The sequence below is a fragment of the Rhamphochromis longiceps genome, linkage group LG6 (genome assembly GCF_057381845.1).
Source record: "Rhamphochromis longiceps isolate RC_006_pf linkage group LG6, R_longiceps_female_GT1.1, whole genome shotgun sequence".
Classification (NCBI taxonomy): Eukaryota; Metazoa; Chordata; class Actinopteri; order Cichliformes; family Cichlidae; genus Rhamphochromis; species Rhamphochromis longiceps.
The window spans coordinates 10682206-10699588 of record NC_140562.1 but is presented as its reverse complement, the minus strand read 5'-3'; the positions used below and the strand labels follow the sequence as shown (position 1 = coordinate 10699588).

At 40.2% G+C, this 17383-nt stretch overlaps 1 protein-coding gene across 7 annotated transcripts in view; it reads right to left on the bottom strand.

Moving 5' to 3' along the window:
- The window catches only part of cacna1ab (calcium channel, voltage-dependent, P/Q type, alpha 1A subunit, b), a 117047-nt gene that overhangs the window by 36926 nt on the left and 62738 nt on the right, over positions 1-17383 (bottom strand). For all 7 annotated transcript variants that reach the window (XM_085409210.1, XM_085409209.1, XM_085409211.1 and 4 more), the window contains exons 25-35: positions 11532-11631; positions 10821-10981; positions 10360-10497; positions 9796-9997; positions 9533-9697; positions 9334-9444; positions 8927-9010; positions 4140-4256; positions 3982-4047; positions 1124-1215; positions 798-948 (exon numbers count right to left, since the gene is read on the bottom strand). In XM_085409210.1, coding sequence (XP_085265336.1) covers positions 798-948; positions 1124-1215; positions 3982-4047; positions 4140-4256; positions 8927-9010; positions 9334-9444; positions 9533-9697; positions 9796-9997; positions 10360-10497; positions 10821-10981; positions 11532-11631 — 1387 coding nt within the window. The remainder of the gene's footprint in view (positions 1-797; positions 949-1123; positions 1216-3981; positions 4048-4139; positions 4257-8926; positions 9011-9333; positions 9445-9532; positions 9698-9795; positions 9998-10359; positions 10498-10820; positions 10982-11531; positions 11632-17383) is intronic.

Here is a 17383-nt window from a genome sequence, read left to right as displayed (position 1 = left end):
AGGCAACATTTTATTCACTTCTGTTGAGCCTGTTATAGCCTCAGTTTCCTGTTTCCTGTTGACAGGAGTGCTACTTGTTGTGGCCTTCTGCTTCAAAGATTTGAAGTATTGTACACTCACAGATATTCATACACACCATGGTTGTAATGACTGGTTATTTGAGTTACTCTTGCCTTCCAATCAGATCGAAGCTGACTGGTGATTCTCCTCTGATGTCTGACATCAGCAAGGCATTTGTACCCAGGGAACTGCAACGCACTGAATATTTATTATATATATTAGAGATATTAAAGATGGCTGTATGGGGAAATCACGGTAGATCAGAGGTTTCTGAAATACCCCGTCCAGCCAATCTGGCAAAAACAAAGTGTCTGACACATTAAGCAGATTTTCTTGACCACGTCTGAATGCCTAAATGCATTCAATCTCTGTGATTTGATTAGTTGATTAGATATTTGCTTTATCAAACAGTTGAATAGGTGTACCTAACAAAGTGGCGGGTGAGTGGAATGGACTGAAATGCTTACATAGTGGCCTTCTTGCCCTACTTAAAGCACTTTCTAGTACAAATTTCACCTAATCAAACACATTCATACAATGCTTTTATCTATACCTAAGCACTTTGAACTAACATTCACACTCTGGTGGATGCATAGGAGTTTTTCGGGTTTCAGTATTTAGCCCAAGAATGCTTTGACGCATCGACTGAAGCAGCCACCGACCTTGTGATTGGCGACCTGCTCTATCACCCATATTTTGATCAACTGCGTAAAAGTGTATCCAGTGGGTTTTCTCACCAGAAAAGAGCACAAGAAGATAAAGGAGACAAAGTATGTGTAAGCGAAGGTGCTGCCACATTCTTTTTTATCATTCCCTGATTCAGGATCACACTCCTTCCTATCCAGGCAAGCCAACATGATCTCTTGCCACGCTTCACCCGTAGCACTCCTATGAGAGACATTAAAAAAAGAGGGCATTGTACACGACTTGATATGAACACAGAAGATTATTAATATAGAAGATATGATAACATATACAATAGCACATCAGTGCTACTGTCCTGCTTCTAAGGAGAAAAAGACTGAGCGTCAACAGGAGAAGAAGAGAGGAAGTAAAGTCTTACCTGAACAGCAGCATTAGGGCCATGAAGAAGGTTCTGAAGTTATTGTGCTCATTGATTCCATCATCCTCAGTTAGTTTTAAGTTCCCAAACAACTACACACAAACAGCAGTCAAACAAGGAAAAATCAAGAAGTTTAGGCAACGTCGTTACAACAGGAACTGCCTTGTTGCAGCGTTTTCAGCACATTAACACATCAACAATAGATATTCTGCAGCACTCGACTTTTAATTGTCAATTTGCACATCATTTTCGTCGTTTAAGTTTTATTCCTACTAAATATTTCCATTTTTAAAAACATTTTCTTTATTCATATGTATTGCATTATGACTAAACCGTTAAAAGGAAACAAATAAGCAAACAAATAATACACAAGGTTTAATTTGGATGATCCCCCCTTCGTTATCATCTGTTGCATCTGTGGACAGACTCCAGGGATAAGATAAGATAACCTTTATTAGTCCCAAATTTGTTTTGTCACAGCAGGAAGTGGACAGTGCAAAAGTTATATAGCAAAAATTAGAATACAATAAGAATAAAATACTGTACACAACTGTACAGAATAGAATACAAAAAAAAAAATACTATATACAGTAGAATGAATAAATAGAATAAAATATACAATAGGATAAAAATAGAATACAAATGCTTAATACAACTGAGTAAAAATACAACTTTGTCAGAAAAAGAGTATTGCACTTAGTGTTATTGCACATGTGTGGATGTGTGTGTTTGGTCAGTTGGAGTCTTTGTTGTGGAGTCTGACAGCAATGGGGAGGAAAGACCTGCGAAATCTCTCCGTCCCACACCGTGGGTGCTGCAGCCTGACACTGAAGGAGCTGCTCAGTGCTGTCAGAGTCTCCTCCATGGGGTGGGAGATGTTGTCCAACAGGGATGACAGCTTAGCTACCATTGTCCTGTCACTCACCACCTCCACTGGGTCCAGAGGGCATCCTAGAACAGAGCTGGCTCTCCAGATCAGCCTGTTCAGTCTCTTCCTGTCCCCGGCAGAGATGTTGCCAGCCCAGCAGACCACACCGTAAAAGATGGCTGACGCCACCACAGAGTCATAGAAGGTCTTCAGCAGTGGGCCCTCCACGCCAAACGACCTGAGTCTCCGCAGCAGGTACAGCCTGCTCTTCCCTTTCCTGTAGAGGGCGTCTGAGTTATGACTCCAGTCCAGTTTGTTGTTCAGATGAACACCAAGGTACCTGTAGCTGTCCACAGTCTCAATGTCCATACCCTGGATGTTCAGTGGTTGCAGTGGAGGATGCTTGTGTCTGCGGAAGTCTACCACCAGCTCCTTGGTTTTACTGGTGTTGACCTGGAGGTAGTTCAGCTGGCACCAGTCCACAAAGTCTTGGGTCAGTCCTCTGTACTCCTTGTCGTCTGCATCAGTGATGAGGCCGACTATTGCAGAGTCAACAGAGAACTTCTGCAGGAAGCACTGGGTGGAGTTGTGGGAGAAGTCTGCAGTGTAGATGGTGAAGAGGAACGGAGCCAGAACCGTTCCCCGTGGGGCCCCCGTACTGCAGAGGTTCTCACATACTGTGGTCGGTCAGTGAGGTAGTCCAAAATCCAGGTAGTGAGGTGATGGTCCCCTCCTGAGTTCTCCAGCTTGTCCTTCAAGACCGAGGGAAAATAGTGTTGAAGGCACTGGAGAAATCAAAGAGCATGACTCTCACAGTGCTTCCAGCGGTCTCCAGGTGAGCGAGGGAACGATGTAGGAAGTGAATGACGGCATCATCCGCTCCAATGCCAGGCTGGTAGGCAAACTGAAGTGGGTCCAGTGATGAGCTCACCAGGTGCCGAAGCTGAGCCAGGACCAGCCGCTCCTGCTTCATTTGGATTGGATCTCTTCAAGTTAGAGGTAAGACAATATGGATGCTTGTTCAACATGCATGGGGCTGTGCACTGTTAATTCATCCTACAGGGTCAGAATGTCAGTGCAGATTTCTACTGTCCAGAGACATGTGAGGGAGAAGATTAGCCATAAAAGAACTGAACCGCACTGGTATACAGCACTTTAAAAAGGCAGGAGATTTTTGATTTCCCCCCTTGCAACTTTATCCTCTTTCTCAAAAGCAAATTTAAGTTGAGATGTGACGATTTCGACCCAAAAAAGTAGATGCAAAAGTGACACTCCCACAGTGGCATCCAGAAATAGCAGCACCGCTGGAAGCAGACAACCTTACAGCAAACATTTTGATCACACCTTGCATTTTTAATATTGTACTGCAGTATTTATTTGCCAGCTTATTTTGCAGATTTTACGTCTATATACAAAACCTATAATGAAACCCTTGTGATGACTTTTTGAAGCTTAAAGCAGCTCATTACCTCACCCTGCCTTTGATTTGAGATTAGTATGTATACTTTGCAGTGCAATTTATACTATGATGTTTAAAAAACTTAAAGGAACACGTGGTCATCACAGTTAAACACAAAGTCAAACATCAGCTATATGAATCTGTCTAGTTAGTTATGATGCAACAATATTTTTGGCAGTTCCATCCATTCATTTTATTCCACTCCGCTGAGTTGCGGACAGCCTGATATCCCCCAAGTTTAACTGACTTGTGTCACACTGTGATGATGGAGTGTTCCCTTAGCGGTTCTGAGTATATGTATATGACATGTTTTATGAGACGCACTGTGACTGCACAAGAAGATCTTTAATTTAACCTCTTTTTATCTTACTTGCACTTCTATGATGTGTAATGTAAGTAAACCTTTGGATACAGGATAGACACTTCTATCCTTTGTGAACAAATTCTGTGTTGTTCACACTGTTGCTGAAGCATTTAACTGTCCCAACCCATCAAATGTAAAAATCTCAGGACTCTGTAAGCAGTACTCACCTGCATGCCAATGATGGCATAGATGAAGAACAGCATGGCAATAAGGAGGCACACGTATGGCAAAGCCTAGCATGGCAGATAGGAAACACTTTTTAGTCCCATTAAGTGTATTGTGACATGTGCATACCTTTTGATTGTGTCATTTATTGACTGAATACCTTGAAGGACTGGACGAAGGTCCACAGCAAGATGCGAATGGTCTCTCCCTGTCTCAGCAGCTTTATAAGGCGAGCTGCTCTGAAGAGCCTCAGGAAGCTCAAACTGAAGGCATTATTCTAGAGCACAAAGGGAGAACACAGTGAGTTTCACCGAGTATGCCGCACCTGCACAGCATTCCTCTAACAAACAGAAAAAACAAAATCAACACTTGAAGAAAGAGAGGACAAAGAAAAAGAGAGAAGGGAAGTCAAAACCAACTAAATGAATGCAACTGCAAACATAACGGTCTCAGTAAAAAGGCTGAAGGGGAAAAAAGACAGAAAGGAAAAAGGAGGAAGGAAAAAAAAGAAGAAGAAGAGTTGTACGAGTTTAAAGGTCATCATCCAATCTGATACAACAAAACAGTTTTTTTAAGAGAAAAAAAATGCACTGATCTCTGGGGAGGGTGGGGGCAAGCAGGCCACATCAGATGGAGCATAGTGCAATGTGCCTGTCAACCACACACACACACACACACACACACACACACACACACACACACACACACACACACACACACACACACACATAATGACAAACCCTAACAGAGCATGGCTTGAGTTTGCTCCCATCTAGAGGAAGCTAGGTTGCTCTCTGTTGTCTCTAGAGGAGAACAGCCAATCAGTATTTGACAAACCTTAATTTAGAGTGACATTACGATATAGATGCCTGTATGTCCTAAAGATTTTGGTATTTTTTGTTCCCTTTTGAAAAGAACTGATAAGTTAAATGTAAAATATGTGATTCTTACTGCTGGGATCTTTGCCAATGCCCTTGGGAATTTGTACTGAGCCTATTTCTGCTTTTTTGGCATGTCACACAGAGAAAATATTTCACACACAATAGCCAAACTCTGGTGAGGCTCTGGCATTTTGTCGTTCAAAGGCAAGGCAAAAAGAGGAGGATGAGGAAGAAGTGGTATAGAGGAAGGCGTGGGAGAAGGACCAGAGAGCAGCCTCAGTTCAGGCAGCATACTTTAGGAGAAAAGGAGCTGGCCGACATGCAGTCCAGAGAGTGCCACTGGTGCAGATTGTACTTTTAACTGTATTTGAAGATTTAATACTCTGATACATTTGTGTGTGATACATTCTTGTGAGGAACACAGACATCTCAAACTACAGAATTCAAATATAAAAAAGTTTGGCTTTGCCTTGTAAGCAATATTTTTTTTAAACTGTCCACCTCGTGTTCTTAATCAGTAACCCTGGCAAGAAATTTACCAAACTACTGGAACTTTTATGGATGAATCTATAGACTATATAAAAGATAACATCTGGTAATCTTGGCCCAGGTGTAATGACACGGTGGCCATGTGCTATGAGCTTGTTGCCTGTAAAATGGTTACTAGACTGATGGTCAGCTGCTGTTTTTGGAGCAACTTTGGTGCATCAAGATGTTAACAGAACGGCAATAGGATGGAGTCACTGTGCAATCATTTTTCACTATTTATTGGGGTCAAGTTAGCAAATACATGTAATCTATTTGTAATAATACAGAAATAATGTGTCTAGTGTGGTTTAGTGGGGTAATTCGTTTTTTTACAGGGCAGGATAGGTCTGAATAATGTTTTTTAGTGAATGAAATAATCATTTAAAAGCTGCATTTTATATTTTTGTATAATATTAAAATTAGTTTGATGATCTGAAACATTTAAGTGGGACCAATATGCAAAAAATAAGAAATCAAGAAGGAGGCAAATATGTTTTTACAGCACTGTATGTAGATATTAACAGATTTGTGATTTTCATGGTGTATTATTAAAAATAGTCTGCATGAATTTGCTAACGTGACCTCATTTAATCGTAAAATGATAGTTGACTGAGTCCATCTTGACTCACCTAACTTGCTTCGAAGACGGCAACTGACTGTGATTAGTGGTCGCAGACCTGGTCCAGATCTGGGGGAAGATCCCCCAGGACATTTTGTTATCAGGAGCAAGCCCCACCATTGTCAGGCATGGATACAAGCATGTGGGGGCCAAACAAACTACTGAGTACTATTTCGAGCTGCTGCAATAAAATTTTGGCAAAATTGACTAAAATAGACTAGCGTGCCTCATTATTTATTTTTATAGTGTCTTTTAATTCAACCCTCTTTAGCCTGATAATTTTCATTTCCATATATTAATGTGGTATCCTTCCCCCCCCAAACACATTAGTCCTTATAAGTGTAGATATCCAGCATGCCCCCCCACCCCCCCACCCCACCTAGATCTGATGTGTTTTTAAAGTGTTCCTTTAATTTTTTGGAGGACAAATGTCCATCGACCTCACAGATCAATTTCGTCCCAGGAGCCACCTGAACTATTTTACATTCAGTCCACGGATGAGTGAAGTACTGTGACCAGGAAGTTCAGAGAGTTTAAAAGTCCAACATCCAGAAAGCGCATGCACTGGGTTCAGGGTTAAGACTGGCCATGAGAGAGCAGGTGACTGGGGAGCAACAAATGAATCGAGGGTGTGCACAGTCAATGAAGATGCAGGAGAAAGTTTTTGAGAGATAAATTACAAACCAACCGGATTCTACATATGCCAATATGTAGAAAGAGGAATGGGAGGATTTTTGTTTTCATTTGTAGTAAAATGTGAGTGGGTGAAAGATATTTTTTGGGGGAGGAGGGGAGAAGGTAAGTGGGTGGGTTGGCGGGTGTTGGTTGTGTGTTTTATTTGGACATGGAACACACACCATCACCATCATCATCATCATCATCATCACAGGACCACCACCACATGTCATGGTGCAGCATGGATGGAGAACACGATGAAGGATTTCATAGTGCATTTTGATTGGATGGATTTTATCAGAGGAGGAGGGAGTGGGAGGGGCGTAGGGCGCCAACAAAGTAGAGAGGTTTAAAGAAAGCATGTGAAGAGATAGAAGAGGAAGACAGAATCAATATGGGCGTCATCACAAAAGCACTGAAACACTTCAAGACAACAGCAGTTCATTTGGGAAAGAGTAAGTTCAGCCTCTCTTCTTTTCCAGCTTTCATTAACCAAAGTTCATTTATTTGAAGTCAAAGGCAATTTGCTGCTCCATATTTTTTATTCTTTGACACTAGTGGAGTAGGTGTGCATGATTCACAACTTATACAAGCCCTCACTGACAGAGATAAGCTACAAGAACTCCTCTCCCTTTTGAAGCCAACTATCTTCAGGTGAGCAAAGCCAGGGCTGTGACTACAACATGGGTGCAAGATGAAACTATGACAAAGCAGACAAAGCAGCTAGAATATGGGTTTGTGAGATTTGCGAAACATTGCACCCTGTTTTTATTTACATGTTACACAGGGACCCAACTTTTTTGGTATTGGTGTTGTACAAAAGAAAGAAAAAAAGAAACAACAGCTTCCTTTTAAAACACTAAACGGAAGAATCCGGATATTTGCTTGAAGTGTTATTATTTGTCCAGATCCTAAAACTAGACAAAAATGAATCGACCTCTACATACATTAGTGTTTAGTCATTAACTTGAAAATGTCTGGGATGCTCTTGAGTTGACTGGTGTTTCGTGCCATTCTGTTTAGCAGATATGTCAAATCTTTAACAATGAACCAGACACAAAGCAAGCCAAGATGTTAAAGAGAAAAATAATAATCTTATTGGGTTTTTTTCTTTCTGTAAATATACAGCCAGCTCAGTTAACTTTAACCAAAAGCTGTTTTTGGCTATGTATGAAAATTCACAACAAAAGTAAGTGTTAGCTATTATGAACACTCAAATTTACTTGCGAAGCCAGTAACCAGCAGTTCAACTGCTACCACCTGGCAGCATCCTGACAAGAAATCAATCAGCTGTCTGAAACAATCAGTTCACTGTTTGAAGCAGCATAGGTGTCAATTAAGGCCTGTTCACATACAAATGTGGCCCCTCCAACACGGCCAGAGGGTGTTTTTAATCATCTGCAAACACTGCTAGACGGCAGTACTTAGCACAGTTACTGCTAATCTAGTCAGTGTGAATGAGAGGAAGACTTAGTAGAAGAAAGCCTGATGCCAAATTCAAAACACACCAAGCAAAAATGATACAACAGCTGGACAGTGAAGAGAGGCTGAAACTTCTACTGAAGTACTGGTCTCATATCCACACTTATATTAACTCATATGTACATACTATTACACATACAAGTACCAACAAACTCACAGGTAACATCGAGAGACTGCTCACTGAAGACAGGTTCAAAATGAGCTAGAAACAACAGCTGCACCGTGATACAATGTTCACCATCTACCGTAGCTTCCATAATAGGAGGAGCAGCCAGTGACTGCCTTCTTTTCTTTAAGTCCCACTTTTGCAAATGTGCATCTATATAATGTGAGGACACTTTTTTGGGTTGCAACCTACTGATCCAGATTACTTTTAATAAATGATCTCTGACAAGTCCAAAAATCAGTCCGAAGCTATTATTTATCTATGATGGACTGATGACTTCAGAAGGCTAAGCAAGATTTATGGAAGGATTCCTCATAGTCTTGCTGAAGCCTTAATATTGAATATCTCTTGCATCTAAAATAGTTTAATATCTCATGAATAAATTGCTTTAATACAGGCCATGACTTAATAATTCTGTCTGTTAGTGGTTTCAGTGAGGCCTTGGGTAGTGATTGCCTCATTTTAAGGACTTCACAGACGTCTCCAAAGGCCAGTCACCACATGTGCAAAAAAGCTGGCTTTTCCTCTGAGCCTCTTTTATATTCGACAAATCATTCTTTATTGTTCATTTGGGCCAAACACCGTACAGCACTTACCCCAAATTCTGTCACTAATATGTCAGTGATGCTTCCAAGGACAGACACAAAATCAAAAATGTTCCAGGCATCTCTGAAGAAATTCTGTCAGGTAAGAAAGACAACAAAACGAGAGATGTTTAAAGATCTGCATCTTTCACAACCTAAAGCCAGAAGGAGGTAAGGAGCCCCCATCCAATAGTGCTGATGTTACAGTAGAGACAGGGCGAAAGGAGGCTGCTAGCATGACTACTGCTCCACACGGTGCACTCTGGGTTTCTCCAGAAAAACATGATGTAGATCTGCCTCCCAAAATAACCTGCTTTATTAATGAATAATAGGATGAAATATTGGTGCATATAGACTGGGTCAGCCTACATAAGGAAAGTGTGTTTTTGTGTGCAGGTCGTTTTCATTTAAAGTCTCACCAGAGGGCCGAATGCTATGATCTTGAGCACTGATTCCAAGAAAAAGAAGGTGGTAAACACAATGTTGAGGTTCTTCAGGACATTATTGTAGACCATCGATGCACCTTCGAACTGCAGACACACACATAGACAGGAAAGCAATGAGAACGGCATTAGTGACATATGATGCATTATACTTCACTCAGAGGGCGACTTCTACCTTCATCATGAGGACGATGGTGTTGAGCGCGATTAGAGCCATGATGCTGTACTCAAAGGGCGGAGATACCACAAACTGCCACATACGATACTGGAAGCTCAGTTTGTTCTTTGGCATGTGGCGAGTCAGAGGCCTGGCATTGATGGCAAAATCTATACAGGCTCGCTGGATGAGGAGAACAGAGGGGAGGCGTGTTACGGTTAATTTACTTTTGGGACAAGACATCTGAAAAAGCACAAAGCAACTTTAATCTCTCTCCACACCTCATTTTTTTCTAAGCTGTAGTCCTCCATCATCTTATCCCCCTGTTCCTGGAAGGTGATGATGATGAGAGCCACAAAGATGTTTACAAAGAAGAAGGGGAAGACAACGAAGTACACCACGTAAAAGATGGACGTTTCCATCCTGTAACCTGGGCTCGGGCCCTGATTCTCAAAGGTGGAGTCCACTGAGTGCTTCAACACCCTAAAAAAAGGGAGAGATGGAGGAAAAAGGCTAAATAAAAATGTACTGATACATATATTATCATCCCCAGTGGCTCAGTTTCACTCATTCAGTTCAGTTTTACATTTTATTTACATACAGCAGCACCAAATTCAAAAATTCAAATTCAAATTTTATTTGTCACGTACACAGTCATACAGAGTACGATATGCAGTGAAATGCATATATTAACGATCGTTGCTTAAGAGAAAAGAAACTTTTTGTGTGCTGAAGTAAAACTCTCGCTGTCACAAAGTAAAATTTGTATATCAGTAACAAATTTGATCAAAAAATGAGTTTATTATTTGTGTGTGGGTTTCTGTGTGTGTTTATAATCCACTCACTGTGGCCAACCCTCTCCAGTTGAGACGGTGAAGAGGGTGAGCAAGGCCCAAGCCACGTTGTCGTAGTGGAAATCGTACTTCTTCCACTCCCGCTTTTCAGCTTTAACTTCATCTTTCTCATATACCAAGTACTCGCCCCTGGTGAGATGGCACAACATGTTTTTTTAAATAATACAAACACATGAAAAACATTAGCCAATATGTAAAAATGTACGTTCACAAAAGCACCATAGCTATATGTATACTCATACTTAAAGGTATATTTCTGCTTTGTTTATATTTGACATAATAATAAGTTGGTTGGTTGGCCCAGTGTTCAGTAATGGCATTTTCCTATTGAAAAAAGCAGAATGTATTATGATGCCGAGCAAGCTCCTCTAGGTGGCAGTATAGCCATAAAGACTGTAACATTTATTTCTTGGTAACCAAAGACCGCCTCCCCAGAGAACATCTGAACCCACCTGCAGTCGCGCTCAAACTCCTTGGATTCATCTGTGCAATGGAAGAAGTGACCTTTGAAGAGCTGAACGGCCACCACAGCAAAGATGAACATAAAGAGCATGTAGACAATCAGGATGTTCAACACATTCTTCAGAGAGTTGACCACGCAGTCGAAGACAGCCTGCAGGGCAGAGATGGAGACATTTACAAATGTAATGAAGCCGTCTGAAAATTCTTAGGAGATGGCAGAGACAACTTTTAGAAAAGATTTTTAAAATGTAATTAAATTTGTTTGTATTTATATAGCGCCAAATCAAAACAACAGTTTTGAAGTGGTTTTATATTGTAAGATAAAGATGATACAGTAATAGACAGAAATTTCCAACAATCAAATGACCCCGTCTGAGCAACTGTACATGGCAACTGTGGGAAGGAGAAAGTCCCTTTTAACAAGAACCGGGCTCAGGGGAGCCATGTGCCCCACGGTTAAGGGTGATTAACTATAGTTAATTAAAACCAGGAAGTCTGTAAATCATCACAGTGTTTTTGCACTTTGGGGTAACACATTTCAGCTAGTTTACAACCTGTAGGATTATGATCCCCAGACAGATGTTGTTTTTCCCTCTTTTGGACACATTTTCAGCAATTTTGTCACAGTCGAGGAATTCAGTGAGTATTCAGTGAGTATAATGTTACCTGGGAAAATAAAAGTGATGGGCAAATGGCTCTACCTTTAACTTGGGGAGACGTTTGATGGTCTTAAGAGGTCGCAGCACCCTCAGCACACGAAGGGATTTGATTGTACTGATGTCTTTACTTTTGTTATTCCCCCTAGAGTTGATCCAAGGAATGACAAAAAAAACACAACGTTAGAAAAACATCTCAGCACCAAGTGGAGAACTGATGGGATGAAACAAAGAGCTCTTACCAAACCCTTTGAAATTATTCAACAATTATATTTGATAAAGGGATGAGGTGGGGTGAGGGACATTTTCATTAACTTTAATTTATCTTTTAAACATAACTTCTGTGGAAAACTAAAACAAAAACATATGATACGGCCTTGTATAAAAATCATACACATAACATTTGTGCGGACAGTCGCTTCTTCTGCAGGAAAAGAGAAACTTTGAACTGCACGTCAAACATGAAACCGGTGGGAGAGAACGTGTTCGGTTGTCTGACCGTTTGGTTTCATGGACATCGAGAAGCATCGCGACCTTTTCTTAAAATCTTCACTATCACACAACAAGACATTCACTCATTCCATACTGACAGGCATCTCCCGGCAGAGTGCCCAGCCAAACCTCTTTCTTTCTTTTTCAGTCATGCGCTGTTAGGTTCTCCAGGAGAAATGGATGTTTCGATTTGGCAGCATGAAACGTGAACTTTAAGTATTACATGGCTAGGATTATTTTTGATATAATCCTGAATTTGTTAAAGTTTAATGGACGTGTCTCCGATACGTTTCACATAGCTTCGTTTTTGTTAAAATCAGCTGTCACGTTTTGGATTTCTTGAAAGAGACGAGGGCAGTAGACAGAGGCTATGTGAGACACTTTGGACATGTGACATTGCTAGCAGAACACAATATTACATGTTGTAACACAAGCAAACACCAGGAGTGTTAAATGAGCCATGAAAGTGACCAGAGGAAATTATCTTGGGCTGAAAGTCAAGCGTTCTCAGTCCTGTGTTTTTAAATGCTTGTTTATGCCTGAAATCTATAGCTAAACATTTATTTGTGATTTGTGTACCCATATACCAATATCAGTGAAGAAAAAATTGAGGTGCCAAGGAACTAAATAGCTCAGTTGATCTTAACAGTAAGTGGATGGGCCACTTTGGGTGACAAAAACCAGAGGCCGGAGGCACTGGAGGCTTGCCAAAGCCAGTGCAGAAAAGAGGTTGTCCATCAAGAAGGAGCTCTTTAACTATGAACTCAGTTCCTGTGACAGAAAACATAAGACAATTCAATTCTTTGCTGATTGACTGAGTCGGAGCCTTGGCAGTTCTTCGTGTCTGCACAACAGGGTTTGTGTTGGTGCGTGTGTGTGTGAGAGAGTGGGACTAAATCGATAATCAATAGGAATTCCCCTTTGAAGTTGACTCCAGGCAGCTTAGAGTATTAGAGTAAAGCCAAGTAAGGCCAAAGGTGTTGGGAATTAACAATATCCCTGCACATACAGACACGCACAAGATCTCACACATGCACACTAGCATAATAGCAAAGGCAGCAGTCCTTTTAGTTTAATGACTGACATATGATTAAATGTTTTTGGTATTCTGCCAAGTAAAATGATGTATGACAGAAAGGGGAGCTCGTTAAAAAGCGGAATAAAGTTAAATATAGTTAAACACCTGTGATCTGTGAAGGACTATAAAGTCTCTTCTTGAGGCCGACGACTCTCATGTAAAAATATCACAAAATACTTTGTCTTGCATTTCAATGTGGGATTATCTATGACATTATCTATTGATAGAAAGTTGCCTAATTTAGCCCAAAGGCACATCTATAGTAATAGCCTGTATTTCACCTTCATCTGTGTAGCAACACAACCACACCAGTAGAGTCTTGCAAATATTCTACATTTTCTGGGTGACAAAACAAAAGATACCAGACTCAACACAATGGGTTTTCCTGACCACCAGATGTGTAACAGCCACAGAATGCACTTGCTCAGAAGCTTTGCAGCGGTGTTTGTAAGGTGTAGAACAATAAGTTTTCCCGTGGGAGTTGCAAATTTTGCAAAACCACATGACTTTGCCTCGATCAGGTGCAAAAAAAAAAAGCCAATGTGACATTTAATCTGAAGGCCACCAGGACGCAAAAGACTTCTAGTCGTCAAAGGAGCTTGCAAAGAAAAGCGTCAAATGGTCAATGGTCAATGGTCAAATGGTCAAATGGTGGAGAGTCCCAGATATATCTGGGACTCTCTAGTCCTACAGAAGGACTACTGATCGCTCTACAGGCTTTCCTGCTGATGGCAAAAACGCTCATCTTGAGGCTTCAAAACAATGGCCGGTGTAATTGTAGCTACATGCATCTTTTATAGATTTAATTTACTGGTTAGGCTCTGCATTTCCTTAACCCACCACTTGGGGCTGGCTCCTAAAGTGAGTTGCGTGCTAAAATGTCTAACTGTTGAGCTGAGTATTTATGATTGCACCAAAAATTTGTTTTGGATGAAATTCCAGCAGGTATCAGTGTTTCTAGGATACACACCCATTTTTTTCACTAGTATAGAAAGTTAAGTTTTATATATTATTTTTATATGTTTCCACAGTTAAAAAAGGCTATTTTCTGTGAATTAACAAAAAGCTTTCTGATTTATAATTACAGAACAGTCTGGCCAATGAGCCACCAGAGGTTTTTATGTGATTTTTCACATTTATTTCTTACAATTTAAGCCCAAAGAGCCATGCACTTAGTTTTTTATATTAAGATACCTTAGGGATTCAACTTATTTACACTAACAGGAAGAGTTTCATCAGTCCGGTCTACTTGAGATGAAAGCGGGCTCCATGTGGCCCATGATGTAAAATGAGTTTGACATTCCTGTCACATGGTTTGTAGATGTACCTTGTAATGAAAATTTCATAGCCTTATTTAATAGAATTACACTCCATGCTTTTGTCTAAATTTGGTCACTTCTGGGACTGAAAAACAAGATTTTGGAGAAAGACATAGCAAGGCTTCAAAGTGCAAATTCAAAACGCTACGGATGACAGCATGATGGCTATGTCTAAGGTAAAAAAAACAAAAAACATTTGCTGTTGCAATTTAGCCAAAACAAAAACATAAATTCTAGGAAATTAGGTTAGAATACAGGCCAATAACAGGGAGGGACACACGCGCAGAAAAGGTTTATAGCCTCCTTTAGAAAGAGCTTACAAAACGACAGTGGGGGTGGGGTGTCACTTTGATACTATTGTTCTGGTAATTTTAAGTTGTGCGTTCATTAAACAAGGTATTATTACAAATCAAAGCCTTTAAGTCAAATCTACTGAGGTGTTTAGATGGTTTCCTGTGGTTTGTGGACACAGCGGTGGAAACGAGAACAAGTGGAAATGATACGGCGAGAATGAGTATGGATGACAAGAACAGTAAAGAAAGAAAGAGAGAGAAGCCAATTTGACCCGGTGATGGAGAAAAGAAGACAGCAGGATAGAGCAGGGCAGAGGAAGGACTTTACCCGCTGACGCTCCTGTTGAGTTTCCCCGAAGATGGAGACAGCAAGAGTCAGGGACAGCGACAGAAAGAAAGACCGAGAAAGAAGACGAGAAAGAAAGGAAGAGGGGGAGGGAAGGGAAAAAAGACATAGAAAGACACAAGCACACGCGCACACACAGATACACACACATACACAAAGAGGCCAACAAAGACAGACACAAGAGAGAGGGGGTTTGGTAGAAACAGGAAAAAATACATTCACATGAGAGACAGACAAAAAAGGACAGCAAGATGGGCATACCTGCATACCCGATTACAAATACACACCCTCCACCCATCAACACACACACGCATGCACACAGATTATTCCTTTCCATGCCCACCTCGTCTCCATAAAAAACACTGAGTGGGATACCGAAATACCTGTCAGCTAGAATATCACTCAAAAGTTTAGTGTAACTTATCAGAAATACACTATACTTAATGACTAAAGGAATCACTAATCATATATTACTTATGATTCTTAATGGAATATGTACATAGGTACACAGAAGCCCATTTTCAGTAACCACCACTCTGTTTTTCCAGCAACACATCGCATTACCTAATGCAAATTCCATCCATCTATTTTCTTATCGATGTGTCCAACCCTAATGTAAGCTTATTATATTAAAATGATTATTGATCTGAATATTTATTGAGCCAAAAACCACTTTACATTTGGCTCGTTGGGGCTCTGTAGCATTAGGCAATGTTGGCTTAATTACAGTCTTAAATTTTCACCTTGAAAAAAAAACAATTTCTAGTTTAAAAAAAGATTTAAAAAGAAAGTTTGCAACAGGGTGTACGACTCCTTTGAGAAAAACTGGTGGTGTTCTGTGAAGGACGCACTACAGGCTGTCACATGATACCGTTCATTCCTTTGAAAAAATAATACTTTCATATTTTTCATTTTTTGTCATTTTGAGACAATAATTAAACACATATTCTCCAAACCAACTAGCAAGTGTTCTTTTTCTTTTTCTTTTTAGATCAGCACAACAGTTTTCAGTGCTGACCAAACTGGAAAATGATTTCTAATCATCGGTTCCTTTGAAAGGATTGTACTGATATTTATCCTTAAGCTGCTTTACTTGATTTAGCTTAATATTTTCTGTTTAACTGAGCTCCTTTTCTGAGCTTCCTGAGCTATGTTTTTGTCCAGGGAACACACTGGAACAGTGCTGGAATGAGTCTTTTAAAATGGGCTGTATCGCTTTATGTAGATATTCCCTTAAAAATGATAAATGATTCATGGTAACACACATGAACAACCTCACATTTTATACTTAACTGTTTATCAAGTGGTCTTAAGAAATACCTTTCCAGGCTTTCTGCAGATTTCATAAAGTTTTTATTTAACATCGGCTCCTTTTTTAATACTCAATTTTAAGTCCAGTCCTTGTACCTGAGCTTTCTCAGAGGAACGTTTTGGGGTTTGTGTTGTTTCTTTGTAAAACCACTTAACACTGACTGTGAGTTATTCACAGATAAAAACAGCACCTAACTCAAGGAATAAACCAGTGTTGTGGCTACACAATTTTAAAATCATTTGTTCACATTTCTGTAGCTGAAGCTACTAAAAAAGCCAAAGATAACACAGTTTGACATGGAAACAGGGAGAAAATGCTGAGGTGTGCTAAATTACACAAGAACTGGACTGAAAATCAGCGGCGACACATCTTATGGAGTCATAAATCTGAATTCAGACATCGACTTCATCGAAGCAGTCTGGGATCATAGTAATATATTATGCTAATATAATATAAGCACATAATGTAATGCTTTTATATTTTTTAGAACATTTTGGCTCAAATCAATCGAATGCAATAAAAACGGGGGCTGTGTAATTTATTAAATAACACTACAACTCTTTAGAGTAGATTCTGTAACATGACATATAATGTAAAAGATTTACACTTTAAAATAAAATATAATAATATAGTTTTGTTGAGCCTCTTCGTGCCTCCTTACGTTGCAGCAATGTACCTTTTATTCCATCAGTGCTGCTTTACTCTCAGGTACCTTATTGAGCTCTGCAGTTATAATAAGAGCACTTCTGTGAATCAGGCCCCCTGCTGAGACTCTAGACGTGCAAATCTTCCCTCCCTCCTGGCTGTCTTTTGCTGCGGCCTGCTGTGCTACCATCTCTATGAAGAATTACCTTCACGGCTGGAGGAGGAAACTCAATTGCTGCATCCATTTACACCAATTCTTATCTTATCACACCATAATGATCAATTAGACAAGGCCTACAGCACAAATTGCCCTCATTAGATCTGCAATCAAATCTAGCGGGATTTTATCAAAGCTTGCTTTGCATGCACATCTACACAGGAGAAGAGAAAGGCGTTAAATCTTTCCAAGTGG